Source organism: Coniophora puteana (genome assembly GCF_000271625.1).
Source record: "Coniophora puteana RWD-64-598 SS2 unplaced genomic scaffold CONPUscaffold_4, whole genome shotgun sequence".
Classification (NCBI taxonomy): domain Eukaryota; kingdom Fungi; phylum Basidiomycota; class Agaricomycetes; order Boletales; family Coniophoraceae; genus Coniophora; species Coniophora puteana.
The window spans coordinates 105,770-125,088 of NW_006913056.1; the positions used below are offsets into that span (position 1 = coordinate 105,770).

At 53.8% G+C, this 19,319-nt stretch overlaps 7 protein-coding genes across 7 annotated transcripts; 5 read left to right on the top strand and 2 right to left on the bottom strand.

Annotated features, from left to right (window-relative positions):
• Positions 1 to 2,297: 2,297 nt before the first annotated feature.
• On the top strand, positions 2,298 to 5,210 carry CONPUDRAFT_52858 (uncharacterized protein; the record flags this gene model as incomplete). Its single annotated transcript, XM_007768178.1, has 7 exons — positions 2,298 to 2,369; positions 2,423 to 3,077; positions 3,135 to 3,175; positions 3,230 to 3,491; positions 3,547 to 3,829; positions 3,881 to 4,491; positions 4,600 to 5,210. 7 exons carry the CDS (start codon positions 2,298 to 2,300, stop codon positions 5,208 to 5,210), a joined length of 2,535 nt encoding a protein of 844 aa, XP_007766368.1.
• A 914-nt stretch (positions 5,211 to 6,124) lies between these two features.
• Positions 6,125 to 7,107, top strand: CONPUDRAFT_52588 (RNA-binding domain-containing protein; the record flags this gene model as incomplete). The annotated part of the gene is made up of 4 exons (XM_007768160.1): positions 6,125 to 6,150; positions 6,341 to 6,380; positions 6,643 to 6,672; positions 6,853 to 7,107. The coding sequence occupies 4 exons, from the start codon at positions 6,125 to 6,127 to the stop codon at positions 7,105 to 7,107; spliced, it is 351 nt and encodes a 116-aa protein (XP_007766350.1).
• A 1,253-nt stretch (positions 7,108 to 8,360) lies between these two features.
• Positions 8,361 to 9,248, top strand: CONPUDRAFT_21417 (DUF1264-domain-containing protein; the record flags this gene model as incomplete). Its single annotated transcript, XM_007768083.1, has 6 exons — positions 8,361 to 8,443; positions 8,536 to 8,671; positions 8,733 to 8,789; positions 8,854 to 8,880; positions 8,939 to 8,957; positions 9,016 to 9,248. Coding segments are annotated over 6 exons (555 nt in total), but the record flags the coding sequence as incomplete, so codon positions are not given.
• An 804-nt stretch (positions 9,249 to 10,052) lies between these two features.
• CONPUDRAFT_151660 (uncharacterized protein) lies at positions 10,053 to 10,494 on the top strand (the record flags this gene model as incomplete). The annotated part of the gene is made up of 4 exons (XM_007768421.1): positions 10,053 to 10,072; positions 10,123 to 10,162; positions 10,219 to 10,248; positions 10,312 to 10,494. The coding sequence occupies 4 exons, from the start codon at positions 10,053 to 10,055 to the stop codon at positions 10,492 to 10,494; spliced, it is 273 nt and encodes a 90-aa protein (XP_007766611.1).
• A 222-nt stretch (positions 10,495 to 10,716) lies between these two features.
• Positions 10,717 to 11,834, bottom strand: CONPUDRAFT_163717 (uncharacterized protein; the record flags this gene model as incomplete). Its single annotated transcript, XM_007768422.1, has 6 exons — positions 11,454 to 11,834; positions 11,321 to 11,401; positions 11,010 to 11,264; positions 10,910 to 10,951; positions 10,795 to 10,856; positions 10,717 to 10,732 (listed from the first exon to the last, which is right to left on the bottom strand). The coding sequence occupies exons 1-6, from the start codon at positions 11,463 to 11,465 to the stop codon at positions 10,717 to 10,719; spliced, it is 468 nt and encodes a 155-aa protein (XP_007766612.1). The 5' UTR covers positions 11,466 to 11,834.
• A 208-nt stretch (positions 11,835 to 12,042) lies between these two features.
• CONPUDRAFT_135957 (uncharacterized protein) lies at positions 12,043 to 13,187 on the top strand. Its single transcript, XM_007768423.1, has 7 exons — positions 12,043 to 12,280; positions 12,355 to 12,400; positions 12,462 to 12,542; positions 12,606 to 12,866; positions 12,925 to 12,969; positions 13,022 to 13,086; positions 13,138 to 13,187. Exons 1-7 carry the CDS (start codon positions 12,147 to 12,149, stop codon positions 13,142 to 13,144), a joined length of 639 nt encoding a protein of 212 aa, XP_007766613.1. The 5' UTR covers positions 12,043 to 12,146; the 3' UTR covers positions 13,145 to 13,187.
• Positions 13,188 to 14,249: 1,062 nt separating this feature from the next.
• CONPUDRAFT_120688 (uncharacterized protein) lies at positions 14,250 to 17,566 on the bottom strand. The gene is made up of 4 exons (XM_007768424.1): positions 17,487 to 17,566; positions 17,372 to 17,435; positions 16,290 to 17,312; positions 14,250 to 16,222 (listed from the first exon to the last, which is right to left on the bottom strand). Exons 3-4 carry the CDS (start codon positions 17,148 to 17,150, stop codon positions 15,203 to 15,205), a joined length of 1,881 nt encoding a protein of 626 aa, XP_007766614.1. The 5' UTR covers positions 17,151 to 17,312; positions 17,372 to 17,435; positions 17,487 to 17,566; the 3' UTR covers positions 14,250 to 15,202.
• Between the last annotated feature and the right edge of the window lie 1,753 nt (positions 17,567 to 19,319).

Sequence of the window (19,319 nt, forward strand, 5' to 3'; positions counted from 1 at the left end):
TCAGATAGCCCCACTTACTACCTCCGAGGTTCGGGATCACGAGCTCTGTTGACGTGATGAACAGATGGATATAAGTACAACAAGCTACTACGACAAAACGAAGAAACTTGAACAGATCAGAAACAACTTCACGTTGTGGAGGATCCAACGATGGAGCTTGGCAGAGGAAAGAATGGAGGATTTGAAGATGTATGGTGCTTGGCGTTGGAGTGTATGACCTTCTGCCGTCATTCACTGGCTCTCAACACAGCCACACGTCGGTGGCGGATCTAATCCTCGGATCTGGACGAGCCGGATAGCCGATCAGTCCGGTTTAGCCGATAACCTTGCTCAGTGTTGGACACGACCACGAGCGTCGTCCGAGAGCTCGTACTCTCTATCTGACTAATCTGGCTTAGCATTGGAGGGGATGTCGTCGAAGTCGAGCGGGGCCGATAGCAAGCGTGGATCATCTGACTGAGCAGAAGGTGATGCCAGGCTGGCAGGGGAGGGCAGACTTAGGGGCCAAGCCAAATCGAGAGGCAACGTGTTTTGGGTGAGGCGCGCTACGTTCTCCCAACTACCCATTTTGCTCTGGCAAGCCCTGCGTGAACGGTGCGTTGATCAATGAGAACAGCGGAGCAGCCATGAAACACACGTGTCTGGAAGACATTGTGGACAGATAAATACGTGCTTAGGACGAGGCATCAGATGCAGAAGGAAGGGGCTGAGGCAGTGGAGGATGGAGAAGGTTGCGGTTTCATTTGTTAGGCGGACTGTCGGTGTCACGGAACCAAATCCGGATGCGGAATCGTGGTGGCGGACGTGGTCGGCTAGCGGGACAACATTGCTTATCTCTCCATCGATATGAAACGTGAGATGTATGAAATAGACGCGTCTGGGACGAGCCAATGTAGTTGTTGACATGGAGGTGGTTGTGTTAAAGCTTTTACATAAGAAGTAGAGAAACGACTGTGAGTCGGGTGTCTACGACGACGGTGGGCAGAGTGGGCAGCGAGCTCTCGGGAGATGGACTGAAGAGGCATGAGCGGGACGTGTTGGCCGCGAGGCAGCTGTGTTGTGATAGGATGTGATGGGACTGTATGAGTTTGAGTTACGTATTACTTCCGGAGCTAACTCTGCTCAGTTCAAAAGGCAAGCGAAGTCGCGCGCTTCGCTTCGCACGCCCTCTGGCCTTAGGTCCGAGCCCATTCCTCTCTTTTTCTTCGCAACCTCCCATCGCGAAGGAGCGACGACGACGGTGACGACGACAACGACCTTCAGTTACGACATAAAAGGCTGAGCAAGAGCTAGAAGAAGCAAAGCAAGTCAAACAGACACCATGATCCCAGATGGCGGCAGCGACTTAGCGCTGCTCGTCCTCCGCGTGGCCTCGCCCGCACTCGTCTTTCTCGCAACGCTCTCTCTTTTCCCAGCAAAACCACCAGCTCCTCCAGATCCGTCTCCAATCACTACCGTCGTCGTCGCCTCCCGTGCTCCCCGCCGCGCCCTCATCATCTCCCTTCTTGTATTGGCCGCATTCACCTATCTCCTCGACGGTCTTGCGTTTGTACTATATGCAGTTCTTAACAAAACTTATCCCCAGCACACTGGTATTGAGATCAACGCCGTCGTGGGTCTCGTCGCTTTCGTTGGTATTGCGGCCCTTGGATCGTGGAAGGACGCACACGGAGCCGAAGTGTGGGCTCTAACGCGGGTCAAAGGCGCAGTCGGATCGTCTCTTGTCCTAGATATCGCGGCGATTGTACTCGCCGCGTCGATAGTCCCCAACAAGGGTGCGTTTACATGTCCTGCGGTCCATATTCCCATAACTAACAAAGATGACGCGATTTGTGCAACGTAGACCCTCGTCACTTCTGTGATAACCGCTACTCCGAATGCATCCCCTCGGCCCTTCATCTCATCCTCCCGCTCTTCAGAGTCCTCTTTCTCTTCCCCCTATTCGTGTCTCTGTTCACCCCACGCGTTGTGTACTCGACTGTGTCGAACGACGACGAGACGATCCTCGCGCCGCAGCCGACTGCGTCGACCTTCCTCATCCCACGTGAGGACGGCGCAGCTCCATCAAGCGCTCAGGGTGAAGCCGGCAAGTACGGCACGTTCGGCAACGGTCTCAGCGTGCCGACCACGAGCTCGGGTATAACGACGCGCTCGCACACTCCTACGCTTACGACTCATTCTGTTCATCCTAAGAAGGTGCGCGGTCGCTGCAACGTGCATATGCGCGTGCTTGTCTAATATATGCGCTTTGATAGGCCCAACAAGCGGAGGTCTCGCTCGACCCATCATGGACCGAGATGGCAAGGCGCATCTCCCACCTGACACCTTTCCTTTGGCCCACGAAGAACTATCGTCTCCAATTCTTGGCTGTGCGGCGTCTATTTCTTATCTCCTGATCAGGCGTCACTAACTTTTACGCTAGGCGCTCTGTGTACTTGTGCTCATTCTCGGCCGCGTTGTCTCCCCGCTGGTTCCCCTCTCCCTTGGTCACCTCGTCGATGCTTTCGGGACCGGCTCCGAGTCTCCATGGCCGTACCTCTTTGCATATGTCGTTTTCCGCTTCCTCCAATCTAGCGGTGGCCTGCCCGCCCTGCGTGATGCCCTCTGGGTGCCCGTCATGCAATATTCGGACCGCGAGATGTCGCAAATGTCGTTCTCGCACCTGCTCAACCTCTCGCACGGCTTCCACGTCCGCCGCAATACGGGCGAAGTCCTGCGCATCCTCGACAGGGGCGCGGCGGTCAACCGCGTGTTCGAGCTGTTGATGTTCAACGTCACGCCTGCGTTCATGGATATCATCGTCGCCGTCATCCTATTCGCGGTGAAATTCGACTGGATGTTGTCGCTTGTTATCTTTGCTGTCATGTTTGGATACATAACTGCGAGTATCGTGTTGACTCGCTACCGCACGAAGCTGCGCAGGCAGATGAACGACCGCGATGTGATCACGAGGGGCATTCATACTGACTGCTTGTTGAACTACGAGACCGTGAAGTATTTCAGCGGAGAGGAGCATGAGACTGCTCGGTACAGGGATGCCATTAACGATTACCAGCAAGTCGAGTACCGCGTCATGAGTGAGTCGCAACGGTATTTAGCACTGAACTACGTCACTGACTATATGCGTCCACTAGTTTCCCTTGACCTCCTCAACCTTGTTCAGACTCTCATTATGGTACGCTTAATCATTTCTGCGCACCTAGTGGCTGTATGCTAATGATACGCATAGACCCTCGGCCTTCTCGTTGGCTCTTTGATCGTCGCCCTCCGCATCACCCGCGGCGAGTCCTCGACCGGCGATTTCATCATCTGGATCATCTACTTCGCCCAGCTTTATGCGCCTCTTTCAAATCTCGGCTCGGTCTACCGCATGATCAACCAGTCGCTCGTCGACACTGAGCGCCTGCTCCGTCTGCTCGACGAACCCTCGGATGTGCTCGATCGGCCCGGTGCTCCGGACCTTACTGTTGAGGACGGGGAAGTTGAATTCGGTGCGTGCCCTTATCCTGATCCTAAAGTTAGCAAGCCTCTAATAATAACATGCAGACAATGTCTCGTTCTCCTACGACGACCGCCAGCCGGCTCTCAACAACGTCTCTTTCAAGGTGCCCAAGGGCGCGTCTGTCGCCCTCGTTGGCGAGTCTGGCGCTGGAAAGTCGACGATCCTCCGTCTGCTCTACCGGTTCTACGACCTCAAGGAGGGTCAGGGTCGTATCCTCATTGATGGACAGGACCTCAAGGATATTACACAGGCTAGCTTGAGACGCTCGATCGGTGTTGTTCCGCAGGACCCGGTGTTATTCAACACGAGCATTGGTTACAACATTGGGTACGTCTACTTAGTGTCGACATAACGGCGTGAGTTGATTGTTCGCGGCAGCTACGGCAAGTTCGGCGCTTCGGAAGAGGAGATCCGTGATGCCGCTCATGCCGCTCACATGCATGAGCGTATCTCGACGTTCCCCGACGGCTACGATACCAAGGTTGGCGAGCGCGGTGTCCGCCTCAGCGGTGGTGAGAAGCAGCGCGTGGCTATCGCTCGCACGCTTCTGAAGAACCCGCCCATCTTGCTCCTCGACGAGGCAACAAGCGCTCTCGACACGGCCACGGAAAAAGACATCCAGAAGGCTCTTGCGAACCTCCAGAAGGGACGCTCGTCTCTGTCGATCGCTCACCGTCTCTCCACCATTGCCTCCGCCGACATCATCCTCGTTCTCAAGGACGGTCAGATCATTGAACAGGGCAGTCACAGGGAGCTCCTCAAGGCCAACGGCGTCTTTGCTTCCATGTGGGCTGAACAGATATCCGCTTCTGAGGACCCGGTGTTTGCCGCTTCATCCAAGGCACCCTCAATTGAACCTGTCATGGGATACGATGCTGCGCCTTCCACTTCGGAACGGGCATCCGAGCGCGCTCCCACCGTAAGGACGAGTTCCCACCGCGTTGGCCCTTCGGAATACTCGGCGGATCCCAGTCAGCCCAGTCAGCCTAGTCAGATTACGGGCACAGGCACCGGGTCGGTACTGGGTGCGGGCACGCAGGTCACCGATACGCCAAGGACGCGCGTGACGATGGTTGAGCCTGACAACGCTTCTCAAGTCACTTCTGAGCCACCGACGCTCCCCTCAAAGGATAATGTCGTGTATGTTCCTGCTGATGCTCCCGCCGACGCTGCTGCCCCGATCTCGTTCCCTACGACCGACGAGCCGGAGCCTATGTCTGCTCCCATTGCTTTCCCGTCCTCTGATGAACCTGTCCTTGCTTTCGTCTCGGAGTCACCTGCACCCACTGCTGCACCCATCGCGTTCCCCGCCTCTGACTCTGCCGCCGATATACAGACGCCCCCCGGCGCGTCTACGCCCGGCGTCACCTTCGAGGCCACCAACCCACCAGAACACAGCAGCTCGCCCGATCCCGATGCGGAGCCCAAGCGCAAGCGTACTGCGTCGCAGAACTTCCAGCGGATGGCCCGGCGCATCTCAATCTCGAACCCGGTCCGTAAAGGGTCTACGATGCTCCCCGCTGCTCTGCGCCGCGGAGAGTCGCAACGCATCTTCGGCAAGGACTCGAAGGACGACGCCGGCGCTCCTGGCCCCAGCGGGGACGCAGACGTCCGGCCGTCGGTGGACAGCCCTGCCGCGAGCGTAACCAGCGACCCCATCGCAGACAAGAAGTTGAAGAAGAAGTCGAAACGCAAGACGTTCATGTAAGCCGTGGACATCTCCGCATCTCCTTCTGAAGCGCGGTCATGTGGCATAATGTTGTCGGTGGTCGGCTCGCATGAGCCCGAGGGTCCAGTGCGCTGGATCGCGCCCCGTTACCAACCGGCGTCTGCCGTGGAAAGGGCGGCGACCTTGAAGCTTTTCTAAGGTTTTGGATCTTTTATTTTGACTATACATAGTTACGCTTTCGCTGCATCCCCCTTGTACATGTTGGCTTTTTCATACCGCCACAAAGGTTTCATCGTTTATCCTTTGCTCGTTTTTCGCATCATCTTTTCCCATTTTCCGCCTTCCTCATCTCCGTTTTCCACCACCATTCACGAATCCCGTCACGACCCCGTTCATGTTCATGTCTGTCACTCCATATCTTAGTAGTATACTCTCCCCTGCCCCCATCATCCGACGTGTTTGAGCCAATTTCTAGGCATTGGTATCGCTTCATACTTGACATAGCCAACTATGTATCCGTTGTCTCCTGGACTTTTTGTTGCTTTGCTAGAACGGACGCAAGTGCATCCGAGAATCGAGATCTCGCTCACTTTACTGTCTCCTAACTGCTGAATATGGGACGATTCTGAGTCCGCGGCGTGGCATGTGCAAAGCTTAACTGCGATCAGAACCACCAAAAATGGTAACCAGACCCAGGGGTCCAGGCCGCGTTTTGGAAACGGGATTGAGTTTCTGCCGGAGTTCGAAACTGCACCGCGGGCGACGCCGCGACGGATATAAGAATGTTCTCAGAGCGGACGACCCCCATTCCTGAGTCAATCACCTCCCCCTTTTCTGTTTCCCCTCTCTCGTACTGGTGCTCCCGGTTTCGTCGTCTCGATTCTGAACGCTTTTCTCGTTGCCTGTAACGTGTTTGGACGGATATCGATATTGTATTCACTGGTTTCGACAAGATGAACTCTGCTAAGATCTATGTCGGGTGCGTCTAACCTTTGCCACTTCTCAATTCATTTGGAGCCGTCACCAAGGGGCGCAACCTCTGTTTCACCCATTTTGTCATGCGATGCTCCTTCCTTGCGGAATGCATCGCTCATGAGCGTCTGGCATCTAGGCGCCGGTGGCGTCGAGCGCTTGAAGTACGAGTTACTGACGCGTTGTTTCGCTTGCAGTAATTTGAGCTGGAACACCACCGATGACACTTTGCGTCAAGTTAGTATTACTTCACGTCACTTTCACACGTCACTTGTGTTGTGTGTCCCGATGATCGATATGCTTGTCTGGGTGTTCTGCTGGACTATGCGATGTCATCACGCCTCACCTACGCCTACAAATCCAACCCCTGGTTTTGTGCGCTGTGTCTCGTTCTCGTCCCTATCATCCTCTACCTCTACTCCTCACCTGGTCTGTGTATCGATGTCTTACGTGTTTCTTTTTTGCTATGCTATGCGCGTAACTGTGCTGTGCAATATAGGCCTTCAGCACCTTTGGAAATGTGGTTGACGTGCGCGTTCTGAATTATCTCTGCTCCTTGAGTTTTCTAAAATGACTTTTTATTCCCCTGTTTGTGTCGTGCTTCGTTTTGCATCCGCATCGGTGCCTTGATGCCCCGCAACATGCGTTTTGGTTGATGCCATTCCCGACGTCAAAATGTGATTGTATGCGCCGATTTGCTCCCGCATAGTCGGTCGTCATGCGCGACCGCGATACCGGTCGCTCCCGCGGCTTTGGCTTTGTGACCTACTCGAGCACCCAGGAGGCCGAGTCGGCCATCTCCGGACTCAACGATCAAGACCTTGACGGCAGGAGGATCAAGGTCAACATTGCCAACCCACGTGGCGGAGGCGCTGGAATGGGCGCTGGCGGACCTGGAGGCTTCCAAGGTGCTCCTGGCGGATACGGAGGCGCTGGTGGTTACGGTGCGTTCCCTGGTTTTTAGATGCCAGGGCCCGAGATCTGACTCATCCTGCTTCTCAAGCAGCAGGCGGCTTCACTGCTGCTCCTAACATGGGCGGAGGATTCAACGTCCCGCCTGTTTACGGTGGCTATGGTGGCGGCATGCAGGGTACGGTGATATCTTCTAAATCTGGCCCGACCACTGACGGTCATGACGAACCAGGTGGTTATGGAGGCTATCAACCCCAGCCCGGCTACGGCCCCCCTGGTGGGCGCGGCTTCTGATCTCGTAACTTAAGGGCCAAGAGCTAAACAAGCTGTACGCCTCAGTTCCCGTCTCTCAGTTACACATTGCCTGATAATATCTCGTTCGCTTCCAGCACCAATTCGTCTCGCTCTAGACAATGCATCCATGTCTCTTTCACTTTGTCCTTTTCTCTCTTCTTTATGCTTTCCTCTTAAGCCCGATGCTCGCCCATTTCACTCACCATGCACGGACCCCGAATGATATTCCCTCACTTCATCACACCCGTAATAATTCACCCATTCCTCGTTCCTGTCTGCGCATACATATCGTCCCTGTAGTCCATCATCAACGGCTCTCCGCACATCCCACGTATAGCATCGGTCTGGTTTTCCACTGCTCTCCCTGCTTGCTCGCTCGTCTGTACTTGTACGACCACAAATCTTGTCTCCATTTTGCTTTCGTTACTGGTCACGTTCGGATTACGACCCACCAGTGATTACGGCGTGTTTTGGTGTTTTGGGCCATGGGGGTGCACGCTCTACCTCTTTTTTACATTTATAGTATGATGCACAAAAACGTTTTCTTGTTCTATGCGTGTTGGACCTGAGGATTACTACGTCGAGGAGCATACGCTGGATGCTGCATTCCAGCCACCCTCGAAGGTGAGATCTGCAATCCGCTCCACCTGTTCAAATGTGATTGAATATTTCTGAATTTGTCTGATAGCGACGCTAAAATGCCTCCTATGTCAGGTATACAGCGGGTCATAAAATACCAGCCCCTGGACCACAAGTTCAGTCAATGTGACCCGCGATGTCAACGCTATCTATGCGGAAGCGCAGAGCAAGCCGAGCACATCTTGCGCCTCATGCGAAATGACCTCACGCCGAACGTCATGACATCGTATCCTGAACTTCCTCTGTCATAGCGCTGGCGCATATAAGCCTCATGCTGCTCCTTCTTATCCTCCCGTCTACTTCTGATTCACTGTTTTATTTACAATGGATCCTGAAACGAAACAATCCGTCTACACCCAAGCGCCCACCGCGTACAACCTGGCGGGCGAGAGCCTTATGAGCTTCCAGCAGGTCAGCCAGATTCACCAGCACTTGTGTGCGTTCCACGTCTACAGGTGCGTTCGTCGCTCGCCCCTATTCTGTCGTTCTCTGCGGGCGGCCTCCGCATATATCCTAAGTAGCTGATGCACTCTGCGGTTTTCACTAGCCATGACCACTCCCGCCACGTCGAGTCACACCACCTGTGCTCGCACCTCCGGCCGGACTTCCATCAGTGCATCATATATGACTCTGAGAAGCCCGACGCGAGGTTGATTGGGATTGAATATATTGTATCTGAGGCGGTGAGTAGTCTCATGGAGCGATTGACGGATTGTGTGGGCTGACGCAAACTCGCGGATATAGACGTTCAAGACGCTCCCATCCGAGGAGCAGGCGTATTGGCATTCGCACAAGTATGAGGTACGGCGAATCTCAACCTCACCTTCGATTCCTTCTGGAATAACGTCAATTTTGTTTCACGTAGGTTGAGAGTGGTTTGCTTCAACTCGTAGTAAGTGACATGTCCGAGACTCTCACCGAACGACGTTGACTTGACTGCTCTAATGTAGCCGAAGAGTTTGGTACCCAGTACGTCATTTCACCCATTGGAGTCATATTCGCGACAGCCTAATCATCTTACCACTAGACGCTGTTACCGACGCTGCTGAACAGCCCGCCATGCTCGAGCTGCAGAAGACGTACGGCAAGACGATCCACACCTGGGCGTACGACAAGCACCCCGATCTCCCGCTCGGCCCGCCGAACCTCATGATGTCCTACACGGCCGACGGCCAGGTCGACGAGGCGATGGTTGCGGATCGCGACAAGCGCCACGGCTTGTCGACCAAGGACAAGCGCAAGACCAGGGAAGGGTACTTGCCCGCGTATCAGCGCGACACGAAGGCGGATCAGTGGGAGGAGACTGGCAAGGCAGTCAAGTTCAAGCGCGAGAATGATGTGGACATTAAGACGACCAAGACCGAGGCTGGTAGAGGCATGGGGATGTAAATGTAGTTGATCCTTGCCGCGGATGTACAGTAGCATTTTCTTCGGACAATCGAGGTTACAGTGAACTTTCTTCTTCAGCCAAAAGTGTCTTTACATCGGGAAGCGAATAACTTACCTCTCCCTTCGGGGTCCTCGGAGCTATAACTCCCGGCTCATCACAACGTGATGTCGCTGTGATGTCATAGCTAGTTCTTTGTGACACTGGTGTCGCGTAAACAATGTCATCAGCCGAGATCTTTGTGCTGTGGCGGTGGTCACAATTTTCAGTTTACAGGATCTCGACAACGGCAGTCAGTCGTGGATATCCGTGTTAGTTTGTTCCTCAACTACGTTCGTCAGTGACAAATAGACAACTTTCTTGCTTTGCACAGTTCTAGCGCAGATTCTCAAGCAGATCTCTTCTACATGCGTAGCAAGTGCTTCCCGTATTGTACAACACGCATGTTCGCCACGAGCAGCGTTGCAACGTTGCCTCCACTATTCATCATAACATCCGAGTTGGTACCGTTCTTAACTCCGTACGCTGGAGTCGAGAGTGGGGGTAATGTCAGGTGGCATATGACGTCGATCGGCTAAGCTGCAGCTCATATAACCCGGGGCTTGCCCTCTGGATTTCGTTCCACCACTTCCAACCCACTGAACTGGCACAACACACCGGATCATCCTTTATCTAACATGTCTAGAGTTCGAGTTGAGTAAGTGCTTCCTGTCAGTTGACTTCGCGTGATACTCATGATCGCTTTAGAAGCCTTAGCGGAGCGACCACCAACGAATCTCTACGAGCTGTGAGTAACAGTTGGCTCCAACAACCTACCTCACTCATCAACTGTCCGAATCATAGGCATTCAGCGGCTTCGGTACCATCATCGACGTGGGTTTCGTTCTTCTTGCATCGTACTTGTTTCCGCGATAGAGCTGACCTGTATCTCATCAGTCCTCACTGGCCAGCACCGTTGGCTACGTGACCTTCGCCTCCCCTGAAGCAGCCACAGCTGCTATCACGACCATGAACGATGAAGTAGTAGATGGGAACCGAGTTCAAGTGATCCGCGCACCCGAGCAATTAGGTGGTGAAGATAGCATCCAGGAGGTCCCGTATGGCGGTTCCGTGGTTTGAGCGCCGCATACGTCCAGCGTTCAGGAAGGCAGGGAAGAAGGCAGGGAAGAAGGCAATATGAGATCAAAGGATTGTATCTTACGCGATTTACCCCTGATATGCCACAGTCTCGGACACCATGCGTTTATGCATGCACGCAGTAGATTGACGCGCTGCCAATGGAGCAGAAGTAATGTACAACATACATTGTATACTGTGTCTGTAATTACGGAATGTTTCTCTTCACTTTGCTGCGACCCTAGGTTTCGGAAAGTTAGCGCGAGCTATATCCCGGAGCATGACCCTCTGCTAAGCACTCACGGCATTTGGACGATAGTCATGGTAGCGTGGACTTTATCAGTCCCTGCAACCTGACCTGGGATCTGAAGTTGTACATCAGTATTGGCCAACCAGCATTTATGAACAGTCGACGTACAACGTCTGCCCTGACGTCGTTGACACCCGGTGTTCCTGGAAGCTGGACACGATTATAGTTAAAGGGACGATCAGAATATGTTGAACCAGTGAAGACTAACTATGATAAACTTCGTCGTGTCCACGGGCCCTGACGCCCACTGTTCACCCCCATCCTCGGGCTGGCTTTGGAACTCAACGTAGACCTTGGTCTCTTCGTTGTAAGCAGGATGCGTGTAAGCCTGAGATCCGTCCACTTGCTGAAGTGGCAGGGAACCGGTGCCAGAGGAGTGGAATCTTGTCATCGTGCCAAGGACCTCGCCTGCCAGGTTGACGACATAGATGAGGATGCGTTGCTTCTGGCCTTGAGCCGTTGTCTGCGTGTTTGCGCCAAAGTTAGCGGAGGCCAAGCGGGGATCCTAATAGAACGTACGCCGACACCGAAGATGGTTATGGTGTTGTTCTTCCTTACAGGAATTGTAACGGTTGAGATGACATACGGAGAGATGAATTTCTGCAGAGGAACCGGTTTATAACACGAAGCCGAATGTAAAGCGGCGACTTACAACGGGCGCCATGTTCTCGAGAATTACGGGGAGTTATTGTGTCCTTTGAAGATCACCACCTTTATACGAGAGGTGCAGGTCACCGCGCATTGGAAACAGCACGCAGAAGCGATCAACACCAACGGCGCAAGTTAGCCAAGCTGAGCATCATTCCAAAGCCATTCAGCGGTGAACGTGTTCGACAGCAGATATGATCCAGCGCAACCGAAGAAGGGAATCCTCTAGTGACTGACGCCTTGAAACGATTGAATGAGTGAATGTACACGGGGAGGATCTTCCACTGTAACGGGTTGTCCTCGAGCCCGAGTCGACACACGTTCCATTCAGGGGTTAGCCCAAGTACCAGATCACAGCGTGATAAGTCGAAGCCGAGAATCCGAGTAGAGATGGGCGTCCATGTTCAAGCTCAGGTTCAACATTTGTCGCCGTGAGCCGTCGGAGTTGAGTGAGTTAAAGAACGCCGGAATTTTCCGGGAAGCTGCGATTGCTCTGCGGTTTGCCCAGTTTGCCATCCCTCTATTTGGTAGCTTCCTTGACGCCTTTCACAGTCCTGACAGCAACTTTAGAGCCTCACTGGTCACCCTTGATTGATGCACACAGCAATTATGTTCCCAAAGCGCTCGAGGCGATAGGACAATTCTTGCTGCCACCCTTCATCATGGGTTTGCAGGTTACAATTCAGTTGGATACCCCATGAACGTTCCGGAAGTTCAATCTATGCACCAACGAGGTATCTGCAAAGATCAAGGGTACGATGATCCAGAGCAGCTAAGCCGAATAGAAAAAGAAACCCTGGGGACCATTGCGCCGTCATCGATTCATCCTTGGTGAGCGCCGAATAGCGTCCTAGCTTTAGTATAAACTGACGAGTTCCCTCGGTCTATCAACCATATCACTCCAGTTCCGCGCTCCCATCCTCAGACACCAAGCGAATCAAGAATGCCCTCCGTAGGAATCTCCTTGACTTTACCAGTATTCCGTCACGCTCATTCCGTTCTACGCCTCTAGCAAGGTGATAAACCGTTCATCATGCCGAGCGTTGCGGCGCCACTTAGGCCCAAAAACACCGCAGTTGTCTCTGGTATTTCGGTAAGTCTTTGCTTTTATCGATTATCTCTTATGCTGCAAACATTTGTACTAATATGAACACAGACGACTAGCAAGGGATGGAAGCAGCGCATCCTCGTCTACGTCGTTGATTGGGAAGGCGAAGTACAGACCTCGACGATCTTCTATTCTCAGGGCGACGGCGCGCTTCCGATGAAGCAAGGTCCCAACAAGGAGCCCAGCTGGACCCCCGGAAAGACCTGGGACCAGGACATGCGCGTGACGATGGAGTACCAGTACGCACCGGCCGACGGAGATGAACTCAGCTGGATCCAGGGAGACTGGGACCAGCCTAAATTTATCGAGGTCAGTGCCAGTCGTTCTTTTTTCACCTCCAAGTCGATGAATCGTTCCTCCCCGATAGCAACCAGTCCAGCCTGTACCCGACAATGCGAAGAAGACAGACACGGTACGCTGTGCGAGTGCGCTGCCGTTGTTCGCTCCTAACATTACATCGACAGATTCCTACGAAAAGCGATGGCGGCAATGTGAACTACCATGTGACGACGACTGTCGTCCAGACGCCGTAGGTACCTGTACCTGTCAATATGACCCGTTACTGATACTTCGCATTCAGGCCCTAAATCTGATAAGGCTGAGAGAGTCGCTATAAATATTGTAACATTAGCGTAGCCCCCCAAATGCAATTTTGGGGAAGCTTGACTTCCCGAATGACTGCTGTTGTATACGTTTCAACTTGCAATCAAACTCAATATACTATTCTGCGCAATACTTGCGACTCGAGTGACTCGAACGATCCCGATTCGTGAGGAAAGCACGGTTGACGGGTTTGAGTTAATCGTCAGTCGGCCATCCGGGAGCTGCCATGGACTCCTCAGTATGAGCCCCAGAAACCCTGCACACCCCTCGAATCTGAGACGCATAACACCGCAGTTCCTTGCACACCTGACTCACGACTGACTCACTCTCTTCATTGTCCTTGAGAAGTCTTCACATCAAAGTTAGATGGCCGATCACCCTCCCCGCTGCAACTCCGAGCCCGCTTCATTGTCCACCAGAAAGAAATCCTCATCACCTCCATGGATCAACAAGCCGCACCCCGTGCCTAATGGCTATAGTCTCAGCATCTGCAGCAGCTCCATCTCCTCATTGTTCCTTGACCGCATAACCCGCGGGCATCTGTCCCAAGGCTGGCGTGCGCTGAATGCCACTCCCTCCGCATTGTCCACCCAATTTGGACGAGCTCCGCCGCATCCATGCTCGGGTGACACCCCATTGTCTGAAGAGTTGCTATGGGCGAAGCGGGGATAAGCATGCCATGCCCTGATCGTCATGAAGTCTGCGCTGAGATGTGGGGAAGGCCATTGTGACATCGCCCACGGCTAAATCAGAATAAGCGCCGGCATTGCCGAACAGGCGCCCGTCAATGTTTTTACATTCGTCGTCTGCACATGTTAGAATTGACATCAATTGTAAGGTCAAACGAGCCTTCGATTTTTGAGGTATGTGCAGCGCATCAAGCGCGTATTCGTACACATTAGCGACTCCAAGTAAATACAACTAGTACCTGATACGAAACGCACCAAGAGCAGAGAGCGAAGGGAGAATCTAACGTATGCTCAAAAAAAAACTGGGATAAAGTTTCGCGATGTGAGAACGCTCAAAGATCGCGTCGCTTCGGGCTCCAATGATACTTTTAAAGAAAGCGAATAGAGAAAGATGGAAGATGGAAGATTGAGGGATATATAAACAAATGAGACGGTATAGTGACAGGAGATAGAGCAATGCGTGGATGGTGTGGGATGATGGAGATGATGGATGGATGAATGAGCAAGACGATGTCGTGTGTTATGACGGGCGGGGGAAGCCAAAGGTGCATGGATGCATGGTCAGATGCTGGACTCGGGTGGTGGGAGTAGCCCATGAGCGTGAGCATCATTGGGGTGACGCGGATCCGCGAAGCGGCTACGGGATCGGACAGCTCCGAGGAACAATGGGCTTTCGACGACTCGATATGACGCGTTTCGTAGGTTTTGGGGTCAGGGAGAGAACACCCGATACCTCGCTTCGCAGCGAATATTGAGTTATTGATGGTTGTAGGTCCACCGGGTAAGACTCGAGTCAAAACCCCAAGGAAGCGTCGTGAGGTCCAGACTCCAATCCTAAAAGGAAGCTATATCCCCGGAAATTGGCATAGAGAACAATGGCGAAACGGCGAGCCCGAAATATTAGGTTGCGTAAGGTAGGGAAATGATCAAAGCAGGGACGAACAAAGACGGGGCACGTAAGCAGAGAGAGCAGGGAGTAAAAACTAGTAACACAGCTTTGAGGTAAGAAATGCGTTATTTGGAAAGAGTGACTGAGCATGTACTTGAGATGGCATTCGAGGAATAGGCGATTAAATGTTCAGAAACATATACCCATAAAAACGAAGTATGGCCAAGACTCGTTCTGAGAGAGGCTCCTGAAGGGGCGTGCGAGGAGTCAAGAAAAGGCGCGCGCCCAAGGCACGTCATAAGTCAATTCCAAGAAGGCGAGGAAACCGTCATAAGGTTAAGAGAGCTCGAGCATGAGAGGGTCCGTGAGATGTCGTAAAAGGAGCATGATGAGCAACAAGCGAGATTGAGACCAGGAATACAGTGGAAACCATCGTCTTGTCCAGAGCGTCGCGCTGAAAAGGATTACTGAGTGGGATACCATGGCAGCCCCTGAACTTGCACTTGAGCCTGCGACGGTTGTGGATGTTGAAGCTGTGGTTGTTGAAGTTCGTCCGGCTGGCCCTCGCCGAAGCCAGTCTGCGCAATAAATTCGGGCTTCCACGATCCAGCGACGCGTCGACTGAGGTTGGCCGCCCCAGCGGGGGGCATGTATGTCCCAGAGCGCTGCTGGTCCTTGTGAGGATATGACTGAACGTCGCGTTGGACGTTCGTCGGGATCTGATTGAGCGGGTTCGGTTGATAGGCGGTGTAGGTGAATGGGCGGCGCACCTCCTGCGAGGTCGGCTGACACTGCTGCTGCTGATACTGCTGTGGTGGAAGCTGCGGCTGGTGGGAGTACTGCGATGAAGGCTGCGCATATTGCTGGGTCTGCTCTTGCGACGGCTGTGGAGGATCCTGGAGGGGCGCCTCGGACGGCTCGCCAGACTCCATCGCGTCGAAATTGATGTACTTGAGCACCTCAGCGGTGAAGAAGCTCGGCTGACGCTGCCCAACGTACATCTCGCCACCCTCGGGTTCGGCAGGAGCCCTGACGAGGCTGGCGATCTCCTCGCTCGTGGGCTCCGATGCCTGCGGTTCGGAGTGGTATGTGCCCATCTGAGCCTGTGACATGTCCAAGTCCAATGGACTGACGGACAGCTGCTGGGCCTGTTCCGCCGTGAAAGCAGAAAAGTCGAATCCGCTGAACAGGTCGTCCCCGCCGAAACCCCCGTCGTCTCCTGAGATGTCGAAGTTGGGGAAGCCGTGGATGGGGACTTCGACCTCAAGCTCACCTGACGGGAAGTTGGTGAGCATCGAGGGGTCGAGACTTGACAGGCCGTAGACACCCGTTGCTCCCGTGAGCGTGAGCAGGGCTTGCTGGAAGGAGTCGTTGAGGCTTGCCGCGTCTTGGGGATTGGTGGCGGGGAATGAAGGCATGGGGGGCATCTGCTGCATCCAATCGTTGGGGTCAGGCAGACGAGGAACTTCAAAGCCAAGATAGGCCTACAAAGGAGAAAAGTGTCAGGTTCGAGGATACGCGTGGGGAAAGACGGAAAAAAGGAATGCGAACCTCGGCGTTTTGGGGCGAAAGCAAGAGAGATCCATCGGCATTCGAGCCTGGCGTCCATTCGGGAGTAGGAAGCACACCACTGGTGGACGATGGTGGAGGAGGGTGATCGGGTGTGGGTGTGCCGTCTACAGCCCGGCTCGTGCTTGCGACGGGTTGCTCCTCCTGTGAATCCACATGAATGTCGTTTGCAGTGGGAGGGGGAGCTGGAGTCATTATGAGTTGGCCATTGAAGGACGGCAGGTCCGTGCGGAGAACAGGCCTAGGCGACGCGGGGACGGCGACTTCGATATCTGGACTTCCAGGAGCCGTGGGGGAAGCTGCCGCGGACAGAGGCGGAGAAGGTCCGCCGGGGCCAAAGCGTGCCTCGGGGACATACTGGCTAAAGTATGGATGGGGAGTGTACGCGACGGGCGCTGGACCAACGGGCGTGATAACGTAGCAGGGGGTGTGGGCGGGAGTGGGGATGGGAGTGGGAACTTGGTAGGGTGCCGATTGTTGGCGTCTTGCCTCCTTGTCCTCCGCCTTGACACGGTCCTTCTCTTGTTTGCGTATTTCGCGCATCTTCTCCTTGTCCTCTTTCCTCATGGGCTGGAAGCGGTAGTCGGGGTACCGACGCTGGTGCTCGGCCTTCTTCGTCTCTGCTAGGCGCTCGTACTCGAGGCGTATGGACTCCTCTTCATTCTTCCACATATCGGATATGAGCTTGGAAACCTCAGCCTGGGCGCGTCGAGGCGCGCCAGGCTCTTGGGGAGGAAGGGACTTGAGCTTGTCGGATCTGTACAGGATCCAGGCGTTTGGGGGGCGTGGAGGTTGGACCGTCTTGACTGACGGCCTTACATTGCGAGAAGGGCCTGCTGCCATGCTGTATGGTTTGGGCAGCGGCGAGCGAAAAGGGATGGGTGTAAGAGTGTAGGGACCGTGTTGGACGGCACAGGAGGGTGGATGGGAGGCGAAGACAAAGGAGGAGTGTGGAAGAAAGGCGCGTCGCCCTACTGTGGGAGTTGTTCAGTCGGAAAACGCTACCTAATAAGTAGGTGGTTGTGGGTCCACAGCCGTTGCGGAACTCGAAATTTGTAACTTGCCTACGGTCCACAACCTTTATAAGCCGTTTCCTCTGCCCACCCGCAGTCGAATAAATGCGAAAGACTATGACATGAGGTCAGTCTAAGCTCCCTTGCCAGACGCTTTGACACGCACCAGATCGCCCCAGATCAGCCAAAGCGTTGAATACTCTAGACGAAACAAACGGTCAGGACACCTACCCAAACGCTTTGTTCGCTCGTTCTTCCGCTTTCTTCCGGGTCGTTGAGGCGAAAGGTGGGGGTAGGCTAGAGGACGAGCGAGAGGACAAGCCGTCCACTCGCCCGACGCGATGTTCAACTTCAGGGCGCGTGGAACCCGACGGGGCTGTCACGTTCATTTTCGGCAACCGCTGGACTTTGCAACTTGGACAACGTCACCTCACTCAGGCTCGCCCTTTCCCCTCAACTTGCCCTTGTATTGCTTTGTTCACCAATCAAGCCTTCCTTCTTTCCGTTGCCGACCCCCTCCAAAGCTTCGGCTCTGGGCGACATAGTCAGCTTTCATGTCTTTGCGTTGGTACCCCATGTCATCTCCCTTCCAATTGATTGATTGATGCAAGCTTTTCTCGGGTGGACCTTAGCATCGTCAGACAAGTCTTCTGCCGGAGGTCCATGAGATGCTACCAATGAGTATGGCGTACATAATCTCCCAAGTCCACTGATTTGACCTCTATCTGCCCATGAGCATGTTGCCATCCCATATCGTCCCAACACCCCCAAGGTGTCTCACCAGCACCTCTATGGGAGCACGTAACATCCACATCCGTATCGGACCGATTGAACCACGATGTGAGTGTGCCGGCTGTTTCGCGTCACTTTTCACCACAGGGGCTGCAAGACAAGCACTGCTAACGTCACATGTTCCCCCAACGGCCCGGGACCGCTTCAGTCCGAGGTTCTATGCTCCCAACGCCTGGTGATTCCCATTCATGACATCTATGACTCCTGTATCAGTCTATCGGGAGCACTGTCGTATGTTTTCTAATTCCAATAGTATGGCTTTCGCTACTTGGTTGCCTGCACATTATGATGCTACTGGCTCCCGATTTACGTCCGGCTTGACCCAACCCAGTCCCAAGTAACTCCAGATGCTGACTTACAACTACCACGGCTTCCTCGTTCACATACACACTAACTAACACCTTCCAGAACATGGGACAGCCACACGGCGAACAACACGCATGCGCGTCTCGACACGATCACGTGGCCGGATCTGTACCTCACAGCAAAAGCGGGAAAAGGTTTCAAGGACAACGCCGTGTGGATGCGATGCAAGGCCACCAGATCAGAGGTGGCCAACCGCTGGCCCCTACCCTCCTGATCCTTCCGGTGCTGTACCTGTACGCCAGACAAAGAAGGTTTGTTGGCTATTCCTGAACACATCCCAGGGCGTAACTTGCCGCGCCATTGTACATCCTGTGGCCTGTAGGGATATTTTCGCTATCGTCATCAACCCGTGAGCGGGACGGTTAAATTATACGAGCACAACAGTTTATCACAGCCCAGAGCACTGTTCCTGCTCATTTCGTCTCGGAACTCAGTGGTTTTGCGACTATGCTGTTTTTCTAACCTCTCCCAATCGAGAGGTGTGATTGGCTGGACTTCGTTGGTATCAGAACAACATGTGGAGTTTGTTCCCGATTGCGAACCTCCACTGGAAAATAGGTGACGAGGCTGAGATTGTAGACTTCCTGCAACAGCCCAAGTCAGCCCAGTGCCTATTTGTACGGTAGGCTGGAGCTTTTTTCACGAGGCATGCATACAGCAGGTTGAGCATCTGTGTGACCTCGGATAGATCCTTAATGATCTTCCTCCATCATCAACGAAACCAAAGGAGTACGTCTCCCAACTTCCGGCTACAACTGGCTCACCTCTTTCTTAATTAGCCTAGTGGGATACGCAATTAGTACGAGTGGCTATCACGAGGGGTGGCAGAACCTCGCCTAAG

Coding starts and splice junctions, on each gene's coding strand:
- CONPUDRAFT_135957 (XM_007768423.1), top strand. CDS start 12,147: ATGAACGTTCCGGAAGTTCAATCTATGCACCAACGAGGTATCTGCAAA. Junction 12,281..12,354: donor CCGTCATCGATTCATCCTTG/GTGAGCGCCGAA, acceptor ATATCACTCCAG/TTCCGCGCTCCCATCCTCAG. Junction 12,401..12,461: donor AGCGAATCAAGAATGCCCTC/CGTAGGAATCTC, acceptor CTACGCCTCTAG/CAAGGTGATAAACCGTTCAT.
- CONPUDRAFT_120688 (XM_007768424.1), bottom strand. CDS start 17,150: ATGGCAGCAGGCCCTTCTCGCAATGTAAGGCCGTCAGTCAAGACGGTC. Junction 16,223..16,289: donor TTTCGCCCCAAAACGCCGAG/GTTCGCATTCCT, acceptor TCTCCTTTGTAG/GCCTATCTTGGCTTTGAAGT.